This window comes from Xyrauchen texanus, chromosome 26 (assembly GCF_025860055.1).
Source record: "Xyrauchen texanus isolate HMW12.3.18 chromosome 26, RBS_HiC_50CHRs, whole genome shotgun sequence".
NCBI lineage: Eukaryota > Metazoa > Chordata > Actinopteri > Cypriniformes > Catostomidae > Xyrauchen > Xyrauchen texanus.
Window position 1 is genome coordinate 2,682,564 of NC_068301.1, and position 11,711 is coordinate 2,694,274.

Genomic DNA, 11,711 nt, shown 5'->3' on the forward strand with positions numbered 1-11,711 from the left:
TAGCAGTTATGTTTCTTTTAAAGATACATATTTATAGGTCTGTTTTAGTTTAATCTATATTTTGTATCTCTAAAAGTGAGTTTTTGAGATGTATTGATCTATGGAAACTCTCTAAATTACCACTGATCACTATTGATTCATTTCTAAATACAAATGTTACTATTTTCAAAATGAATAATAATAACCATCATATATACTGTATGTCTTGAGGTTGAGGACAAATTTGTGTCTTTGTTTTCTAAACTCCACACAGCTTCAACACCATCCCCATTGTGAAGTTCATGAGTCATCTGGTGTCGCACGTCTTCCTATTGGCCCTCTTCATCTTGACGATCGTTTACCCACCCATAAGCCCGCTCTCCGAAGGCCGTCTCGTGCCCAGCTGGTCTGAATGTCTATTGCTGATCTGGCTGTGTGGAATGCTGGTATCTGAACTGACCTTCCCAGGTGAACGCACTGGTTTAGCATGGATTCGACTGCTCCTACTAGGGTTTTCCGCTGCTGCGCTGCTCTGCCACGTCATGGCTGTCTTCACCCAGTGGTGGCCACCGGCTCATCTTCACTGCCTGTTTGCCCGGAACGTCCTCCTTGCCGTTGCAATGACGTTGGGATTTATACAACTTCTGGAATTCTTGACGTTCCATCACTTGTTCGGCCCGTGGGCCATCATTATACGAGACTTGATAAAAGATCTGTGCCGTTTCGCTGTCATCCTTATGCTATTCCATACGGCTTTCACGTTGAGTCTCACAGCCTTATGCCAACCTCTATATCCACCAGAAATTCTTCAGGATTCAAACAGTACAGTCAATGCTACAGAAGTCACTGTGCCTGGCCCTTTAAATATGTCTGTGCTTCTGTTCTTTGCATTGTTTGGTTTGACCGAACCGGATAAAATTCCCGATGTGGAAAGGTCACCTCCGGCGACAGCTATTTTGGCTAAAATGGTTTTTGGTGTATATCTGGTGGTGACTTTTATTGTGTTGATCAACTTGCTCATTGCCATGATGAGTGACACTTACCAGCGCATCCAGGCCCAGTCCGACACGGAGTGGAAGTTCGGCCGTGCCATTCTGATTCGAGATATTAGCAGCAAGTCTGGAATTCCGTCTCCGTTAAATCTTTTCACCAATCTGTTCTACTATGTCAAGTTCCTGTGCAAACGTGGAGGTATGATTCACTTTTCATATTTGAGTGTTTCTTGGTTTAATGCTTCAGGGGTTTATTTTATTCAGATGAACAGTTAACTTTTTTTATGAATGTCACTGTAACGTAGTTCGATGGAAAGGAGGCGGCGAGAACCGGCTTGTCAATATAAATAATAATTTAATTAAACTCAAAACAAAAGCACAAACATAAACACACACACACACGACGGACATGCCCGTAATTCTCTCTCTCTCGAACCCTCGTCACCGGCCACCTTTATCCCTCGCACGCCCTTACGTGCGACATTCTAGCCCGGACCCGCCCCCCTCCGCTCCACACTCCTCCCGGCGTTACCTCAGGCCGGGGTGCCACCGGCATGACATACCCCCTTTCCCTCGGGTGGGGCGTGCTTTGCGCCCCATCAGGTCATCCCCACCTTCCTCGACCTGGGAGGACACAGGAGGGGAAAAACATCAGCAACAAAAAAAAAATAGGCGAGGGAAAAGGCCAACACGGTGCAACAGAGAGAGAGAGAGAAGCTCACTCACCGGTTTTCTGACATACCGTCGCATGGTCCTCAAACACTCTGCCACACTCTCCGGCAGATGACAGCCGCTCCTCTCCAGGCAAACCGGAGTCAAAGCTCCGACCCTCAGCGGACAGAATGCCCCTCCGCTTTTCTGGCGGCACCTGGGGACACTCCTCCACCCCTGGCAGTGGCCCTACTGCTCCAGGCAATCGGGGAGTTACTTCCCCCCTCCCCTCGCGGACGGCGGTCTAACCTCGACCCCTCCGCGTTTCTGGGGGACGGCAGGGCATTCCTCCGACCCTGGCAGCGGCTCCATCGCTCCAGGTGGTTGGGGAATCCAGTCCCCACTTGCCCCGGGGACGGCGGCCATTCCCCGCATCCGGGTGGTCGGGGTACTCCGGCAGATGGCAGCGGCGCTCCCCGGGTGGACGGCAGTGTCCCTTCCCAGGTTTTGGCACCAATAAAACATAAATAATAATTATAGTAAAATAATAAAAACATTATTAATAATAATAATAATAAAATAATACAAAACCATTAATAATAATAATAATAATAATAATAAAAACATAAATAATAATTATAGTAAAATAATCAAAAACATTATTAATAATAATAATATTAATAAAAACATAAAAAATAATAATAATAAAATAATAATAAAAAACAATAATAATAACAATACCATAAATAATAATAATAAAATAATAAAAAACATTATTATTAATAATAATAATAATAATAAAAACATAAATAATAATTATAGTAAAATAATAAAAATATAATTAATAATAATAAAATAATAAAAACCATTAATAATAATAATAATAATAAATAATAATAAAATAATAAAAAAACATTAATAATAATAATAAAAAATAAAAATCATTAATAATAATAATAAAAACATAAATAATAATAAACATGAATTAAATAATATTTAATAGCAAAGGATATTATACAAATAAAATCTAAATAAAATAAAAATATTTAGTTTATTTCATATTTTAACTTTTAAATTAAAATGAAAAGTGGACAAAAGTGTCATTGAAGAGCCTGTTTAAGATGAAATACGAGTGCAGAATAATCAAGGGGAATATCAAATATTTTTATTGAGCGTCATTTTAAATCCAGATCTAATTTTGCCAGATTATGCAAAAAGTGTGACAATATTATCTAATTACATATAATGTTAGCTATAAAATTAGCCATAGCAAGATGGAGTCGGTCATTTTATTGACACTTTGGTGGGATTTTTTTAATGAAGCTTTATGTTCTAGAAGTCCACAGTGTTAAAAGTGCAAGAAGTTGAAGAAACACCAATTTACGGTTGCTCACACATTAATATTTGTATTCTTCATATTACAAAGAAATAGTTGAAACTGATAGCACAGCGTTAGTATGTTAGTAATACATGAAATGTGTGTCTGTGTTCATTTCTGTGTCCTTAAAGGTAAGATGTGCTCAGGTGATGGTGATGATCTGATGAATGCAGACATTAATGCTGAAGGCCTGTCTGATTCTCGCTCACTTGATCTGCTTGCCCAAACATCCGTCAGTTGGGTCAAAGAAAATAAGAGAGCACAGATTCTCCCTGAGGGCAAGTACACATGACAATCACACCCCACTTCACATTAGTTAAAATACATGTTTCATACGAGAGAAAAGTCGATGCCTGCTCTTTTAGAGGTCTGCACAGGCATTAAGGTGAAGTCCGTATCCCAGATCATGTGACCTGACCCGACCTGACTTGTGTTAGCAATTTTAAAGCCAGAACCCGAAACATCGTAATCATAGAAGTGCTGAAACTTTCCTGCAGAAGAACAAGAGCGCAGGTGTCTTGAGATGCATTTTTAAAAATGTATTTTCTTTTTAACTTGATGTGGTGTCGGGGCCTGGGTAGCTCGGCGAGTATTGACGCTGACTACCACCCCTAGAGTCGTGAGTTTGACTCCAGCCAGGTCTCCTAATCAACCAAATTGGCCCGGTTGCTAGGGAGGGTTGAGTCACATGGGGTAACCTCCTCGTGGTCGCTATAATGTGGTTCATGTGGTGAGTTGAGCGTGGATACCGCGGAGAATAGCATGAAGCCTCCACACGCGCTAAGTCTCCGCGGTAACGCGCTCAACAAGTCACGTGATAAGATGCGCGGATTGACGGTCTCAGATGCGGAGGCAAGTCACTGCGCCACCACGAGGACTTAGAGCACATTGGGAATTGGGTGTGCCAAATTGGGGAGATAAAGGGAAAAAAAAAGATGTGGCGGCACTGTGCGAGACACAAAAAAAACAGTAAGACACGATGGCACAACAATCAAAGATATCCGTCTTGCATGTGTATGTAGAAAAACTATTGAAAAATAGTGCAGATACACTCTCACGCATGTCTGTGAGTAAGAGCGCATTAAAAAGTACAAATATATATAATAGCCTATATTATATTACAATTAAATTCATATATTAATTTGTTTTTAATAATAATATTAATAATAATAATAATATAAACTTTTTCATTAATTATAAACCTGATCCGAAGTTCTACTTGTCCCGAATCTGATCCGAAACATGGCGTCCAGGTAGGGTCCAGTTGGGCTTGGGTTGGGAAGCAGACCTCTACTGTTCTTATCAAGTCAAATGCAAATTTTCGTTTAATGTTACTTGAATTAGTGCTACTTTAGAGCATTTCTATCTTTATACTGTGGAAGGCTTTGTTTGGAGAATGTTACTGAAGCATTATATTGTTACGGATTGTTTTGTTTTCTTTCCTGTGAAGGAAATAAAGGCATTTTGACAGGAAAATAATTATTTCAGTACTTTCAAAATCTACTATTAATGGTGATTAACTATGAAACGTATGCGATTAACTATGCAGACTTGTGCGCTTACTCACGGTTATCTATGAAAACTTATGCGGTTAATCGCGATTAACTATTGAACTTATGCGATTAACTATGAAACTTATGCGCTTACTCACGGTTAACTATGAAACTTATGCGCTTACTCACGGTTAACTATGAATCTTATGCGCTTACTCACGGTTAACTATGAATCTTATGCTCTTACTCGCGGTTAACTATGAATCTTATGCTCTTACTCACGGTTAACTATGAATCTTATGCTCTTACTCACGGTTAACTATGAATCTTATGCTCTTACTCACGGTTAACTATGAATCTTATGCGCTTACTCACGGTTAACTATGAATCTTATGCGCTTACTCACGGTTAACTATGAATCTTATGCGCTTACTCACGGTTAACTATGAAACTTATGCGCTTACTCGCGGTTAACTATGAAACTTATGCGCTTACTCGCGGTTAACTATGAAACTTATGCGCTTACTCACGGTTAACTATGAAACTTATGCGCTTACTCGCGGTTAACTATGAAACTTATGCGCTTACTCGCGGTTAACTATGAAACTTATGCGCTTACTCACGGTTAACTATGAAACTTATGCGCTTACGGTTAACTATGAATCTTATGCGCTTACTCACGGTTAACTATGAATCTTATGCTCTTACTCACGGTTAACTATGAAACTTATGCGCTTACTCGCGGTTAACTATGAAACTTATGCGCTTACTCGCGGTTAACTATGAAACTTATGCGCTTACTCGCGGTTAACTATGAAACTTATGCGCTTACTCGCGGTTAACTATGAATCTTATGCTCTTACTCACGGTTAACTATGAAACTTATGCGCTTACTCGCGGTTAACTATGAAACTTATGCGCTTACTCACGGTTAACTATGAATCTTATGCGCTTACTCACGGTTAACTATGAATCTTATGCGCTTACTCACGGTTAACTATGAATCTTATGCGCTTACTCGCGATTAACTATGAATCTTATTCGCTTACTCGCGGTTAACTATGAATCTTATGCTCTTACTCGCGGTTAACTATGAATCTTATGCGCTTACTCGCGGTTAACTATGAAACTTATGCGCTTACTCGCGGTTAACTATGAAACTTATGCGCTTACTCGCGGTTAACTATGAATCTTATGCGCTTACTCACGGTTAACTATGAATCTTATGCGCTTACTCGCGGTTAACTATGAATCTTATGCGCTTACTCGCGGTTAACTATGAATCTTATGCGCTTACTCACGGTTAACTATGAATCTTATGCGCTTACTCGCGGTTAACTATGAATCTTATGCGCTTACTCGCGGTTAACTATGAATCTTATGCGCTTACTCGCGGTTAACTATGAATCTTATGCGATTACTCGCGGTTAACTATGAATCTTATGCGATTAATCGCGATTAACTATGAAACTTATGCGATTACTCGCGGTTAACTATGAAACTTATGCTCTTACTCACGGTTAACTATGAAACTTATGCTCTTACTCACGGTTAACTATGAATCTTATGCGCTTACTCACGGTTAACTATGAATCTTATGCGATTAATCACGATTAACTATGAAACTTATGCGATTACTCGCGGTTAACTATGAAACTTATGTGATTACTCATGGTTAACTATGAAACTTATGCGATTACTCACGGTTAACTATGAATCTTATGCGCTTACTCACGGTTAACTATGAAACTTATGCGATTACTCACGGTTAACTATGAAACTTATGCGATTACTCACGGTTAACTATGAAACTTATGCGATTACTCACGGTTAACTATGAAACTTATGCGATTACTCGCGGTTAACTATGAAACTTATGCGCTTACTCGCGGTTAACTATGAAACTTATGCGCTTACTCGCGGTTAACTATGAAACTTATGCTCTTACTCACGGTTAACTATGAATCTTATGCGATTACTCACGGTTAACTATGAAACTTATGCGATTACTCGCGGTTAACTATGAAACTTATGCGCTTACTCGCGGTTAACTATGAATCTTATGCGCTTACTCGCGGTTAACTATGAAACTTATGCGCTTACTCGCGGTTAACTATGAATCTTATGCGCTTACTCGCGATTAACTATGAAACTTATGAGCTTACTCGCGGTTAACTATGAAACTTATGCTCTTACTTGCGGTTAACTATGAAACTTATGCGCTTACTCGCGGTTAGCTATGGAACTTATGCTCTTACTCGCGGTTAACTATGAAACTTATGCGCTTACTCGCGGTTGACTATGAATCTTATACGCTTACTCGCGGTTAGCAATGGAATTTGTGCGATTAATCGCGATTGACTATGGAAATTTAGCGATTATTCACGGTTAGCTATCACAGAACATCAGCATTTAATCAGCGACTAAAACTGCTACGTCCATAAAGTCGATTAATCATCAAGTCGGTTAACTATGAAACTTATGCGCTTAATCATGGTTAACTATGAAACTTATGTGATTAATCGCGTAATTGTATGCAGTTAATCACGATTAGCTGTGAAAGTGTATGCGGTTATTCGTGACTAAAAAAAGTACCAACTGACAGCACTAATAATTATATATTTTTTTATATTATATATTTTATAAACAGTATATTATTTATATATATATATATATATAAGGGACAACAAATTTTAAGATTTTGTGTTAATTTACAGGATGATTATAGTTTGTGAATAGTAAATGTTCTAATGCTAATGAAGGGGTTCTTACTAGAAAGATGGTGAATCACTCTTAACTTCTCTTTTGATGTGTCTTAAGTACTGTTATCTTAATTACCCAAATGTTGTCAGGTGTTAGCATGTAGTATGTTGCCAACCTGAATGCATTCTGTCGTTTTACCGTGCAGATGGTCAGATTACACTGTCCAGGACTGGCGGACAGTTGCGCGTGGAGAATGTTGTTGATTGGCCGTCAGTGGTCCAGCAGTTCTTAACTCGGCATCGCCAGAGAGACAGATCCCCATCTGAGACGAATGACCATCCTCTTCATCGTGACAGATGAGTTTGCACTGACTATTAGCATCACTCTCACACCTGAGCCCAGATCCACCTCCACTTCCTGTCTAATGCAGTAGCATTAGCTTTAGCTTGTCTGCAACCTTCGTCTATTTCTCATATTCACTGCTCACTAGTCACTTTAATGAAAGATGTCGTTTTAAAGCTCATAATTAGTGTGTTTGTGTTGTGATGTCACCTCAGTCAAATCAGAATTGTGTCATTCTATTGCATTTTTCCATGTGGGAAGTTGGAAATTCGTTGAGTTCAATGGAATGTTGCATTATACAATGAGAAAAAATGCTAAAGCACTGCCACAAGGGTGTTTTACAGTATTAATATTTGTTTATTTTTTGTACTACCAGTGCCGCAGAAATATCAGTGTTAATGATATGCATGAATATCTATATTTTGTCTTTGTCCTTTTTTTATCTAATTTTATTTCTACAGAACCTACATGTAAATGGCACTCATGCAACATAGAGTTATACAATAATCTACTGTATATGCACCACATGTTTATTTAAATGATACTTTAATATGTGTTTTCAGGGGTCTGTTCTCTCAACTTTATTTTGAAATGTTGCGTTCACATTGTGTCGAAATTACAGTAGTAACTCTTCTTATTCTACTCATAGCACCATAATGCGTGGCTTTGTTGGTAATGACAGCAAAATAATTCATCATGACCTTAATTCATCTCTGTACACTCTCACAAATATTTAAAGAACAAAGAACGGACTGAATATTGGCTGAAATAGTCGTTGCTACCAAATTATTTTGTAATGCCCAATTCCCAATGCGCTCCAAGTCCTCGTGGTGGCGTAGTGACTCGCCTCAATCCGGGTGGCGGAGGACGAATCTCAGTTGCCTCCACCTCTGAGTGGTGGTGGTGTAGTGGTCTAAGCACATAACTGGTAAACTGGTAATCAGAAGGTTGCTGGTTTGATCCCCACAGTCACCACCATTGTGTCCTTGAGCAAGGCACTTAACTCCAGGTTGCTCCGAGGGGATTGTCCCTGTAATAAGTGCACTGTAAGTCGCTTTGGATAAAAGCGTCTGCCAAATGCATAAATGTAATGTAAATGTCTGAGACCGGCAACCCGCGCATCTTATCACGTGACTTGTTGAGCGCGTTACCGCGGAGACGTAGCGCATGTGGAGGCTTCACGCTATTCTCCGCGGCATCCACGCACAACTCACCACACGCCCCACTGAGAGCGAGAACCACATTATAGCGACCACGAGGAGGTTACCCCATGTGACTCTATTCTCCCTAGCAACCGGGCCAATTTGGTTGCTTAGGAGACCCGGCTGGAGTTCGAACTCACGACTCCAGGTGTGGCAGTCAGCGTCAATACTCGCCGAGCTACCCAGGTCCCCCAAATTACATTTAACTGTTGCACCAGATTTGGTTGTTTTTTAATCTGAAATCGCATCGTATAAGGGGGTAAATCAAATCTTTAATAAAACTCAGAGTTTCCAACTAGTGATTACGCACTCCATAAAATGCAACCGTTACAGTCAGAAAATCGCTGTAATTCTGTCAATAATGTGAACGCAGCAAAAGTCACTCTGTTTTATTAAAGCTGTAGTATGTCATTTCTGCGCCACTGAACGAATCGCAAAAATAAACGATGTTTTCAAAACAGCTTTCCAAATACGCCCCTCTTTTGCAGTTGTCAGATATTCCCGCCCCCAACTCACGCCATTGGTCGAGTAACGTTTTTGGGGCGGGTCTAAGCTGCTCGCTCAAAACAAACATGCATTTTTAAACGCCACAGTGTTTACAGTTTTCGATAAATTAACCCATGAACGACTTGCTTATCGTTGTCTCTGCATATTAAACTGGGATAGGAGAAAGTATTGTAACACACAACGAAATACACACTTCAGCTTTAAACCGTATTATTATGATGTCAACAATCTCACAAATGTTCCTAAATCTGTTTGTGTCTCCACTTATCCTGAAAACAGAAATAAAAACAATTGCATCATGGGGGATACTAAAAGGAAAACCTGCCTTATTGAAGCATATCAACAATGACATCATCATTATTTCCTGTAATTACACTGTTTGTCCTTTACTGTTGTTATTGTTGAAGAGAAACTATTCCGGACTGATTTGACGACACGCCTGACCTTTCATCTGCTTTGTATCTCGAACGACCGAGCTCAACAAGTCCTTCATTCTGTCTGTCCCACTAAGAGATGCAATTACAACTGTTAGACATGAAAAGTTGTCCGGGCTCACGTGAAACGCGTTACAATTCCACTGCCGGACCAAACCAGAAATGCCAAATGTGAGCCATATTTGGCCCGCTCTATGTTGCTCTCTGGGACATCTTCAAATTAATACAATTTGATGTATATACGTTAATAAATATGCCAGATTACTAAAACCTCATACATTTGATTGACAATTGACCGTAGGCTCCACTGCAACAGGGCTGGACTGGTAATCTGGCATACCGGGCATTTTCCTGGAGGGACGATGGACATTGAAGCCGATCAGGGGTGGACTGGCCATCAGGAGAACCAAGTGGGCCGGTGGGTCGGCCACGAAACGGGCCGAATGGGCCGCGATAAGCTAAAATGTGCCGCCGCATTATGCTGAACGGACCACAAAACGGCGCCGCGATATGCAGAAAAGGACATCGAACACACCCCGCTCAACTTTTGGGCCAGTTGCTATGTGAAATCCCGGGCCGATTTCTCTTCCCAGTCCAGCCCTGTCTATGAATGATGAAATTAGCTAAAAGAATTGAAGTTGCATTGGTTAATTGATTTGTCTCAAGGGGAGTAAAGTGGCATGTTTCGACACAAACCCATTGGTTAACTTATAGGAAGACTTGAGAAGAACGTGTTGATTGCATACGCTGATGTCCCATTCCTCCATTGTGAAGTGAGGTTAACCAGGCGTCGTAGAGTCAGTCAGACGATTTCCACTCTTGCGTTCTCTGAAACAGGAAGTGCCTCTCGATAACCTGCTTTATGCCAAATGAGAGGCGAGTGGTTTTCAGTGGAGATGAATGGCTTCTACCCTTAAAACTGATCATCCGTTTATGAGTCTGAATTCTCGGTCAGGTTTAACTTTGGACAGAGCAATGAGTGGGAGAGTAAACATTTATAACGAGGTCGATTTTTCACTTTTGTGAACGTTCAATTTTGGCTCTGAGAGGTGCAGAGAGACCCAGAGAGTAACTCACCTGCATCAAGAGGAAAATGAGTATTTGTATGAAAATGAAAAGATCTGTTTTCCCGAAATGTCCTGAAATGAACCACATTGTGTAACCGTAAGTTACTCTTTCATGTGATGGATTAGTTTGCATTTATTAGACATATAGACCAAACACGAGACATTAACATATCCTGTTTTGCTCATTTTACATCAGTAAAAGCTCTTTTCATCTGGCTGTTTAAAACAAGAGTAAGCACAAGAATTCAGAAACACTTCATTGTAGAATAATACCATTCATACTTATGCATGGAAAAACTGTATAAAGATGGCTTACCCAACTTGAATTGACTGTATTCTTTCTATTACTATAGACACATAAATATCTATAAATAAAATAAAATCAAATGTCCATATATTCAATGATTTGAGTCAGCCGTTATGTGGACTAGAACCAAAGAAACATTTTCATTGGTGATGGTGAACGAAATTGCACCCACAGTAACAAAACATAATAAGTTGCTGGAATTTTGTCCCATTTGTCTCTCCCTTTTTCCTCCAAACATAACGATGGTCATTATGACCAAACAGTTCAATCTTGTTTCATCAGACCAGAGGACATTTCTCCAAAAGTCAGATCTTTGTCCCCATGTGCACTTGCAAACTGTAGTCTGGCTTTTTTATGGTGGGTTTGGAGCAGTGGCTTCTTCCTTGCTGAGCAGCCTTTCAGGTTATGTCAATATAGGACTCGTTTTGCTGTGGATATAGATACTTGTCAACCTGTTTCCTCCAGAATCTTCACAAGGTCCTTTGCTGTTGTTCTGGGATTGGTTTGCACTTTTCCCACCAAACTACGTTCATCTCTAGGAGACAGAATGTATCTCCTTCCTGAGTGATATGATGGCGGCGTGGTCACATGGTGTTTATACTTGCGTACGATTCTTTGTACAGATGAACGTGGCACCTTCAGGCATTTGGAAATTG

The 11,711-nt window shown here is 40.1% G+C and overlaps 1 protein-coding gene across 1 annotated transcript in view; it reads left to right on the plus strand.

The window, feature by feature from the left end:
* trpn1 (transient receptor potential cation channel, subfamily N, member 1) overlaps positions 1 to 9,543 on the plus strand; it is a gene marked incomplete at its 5' end in the record, with an annotated part of 34,977 nt that extends 25,434 nt beyond the window's left edge. Inside the window, 3 exons of the mRNA XM_052092304.1 lie at positions 254 to 1,170; positions 3,132 to 3,278; positions 7,402 to 9,543. Of these exons, the coding sequence (XP_051948264.1) occupies positions 254 to 1,170; positions 3,132 to 3,278; positions 7,402 to 7,556 (1,219 nt within the window). The remainder of the gene's footprint in view (positions 1 to 253; positions 1,171 to 3,131; positions 3,279 to 7,401) is intronic.
* Between the last annotated feature and the right edge of the window lie 2,168 nt (positions 9,544 to 11,711).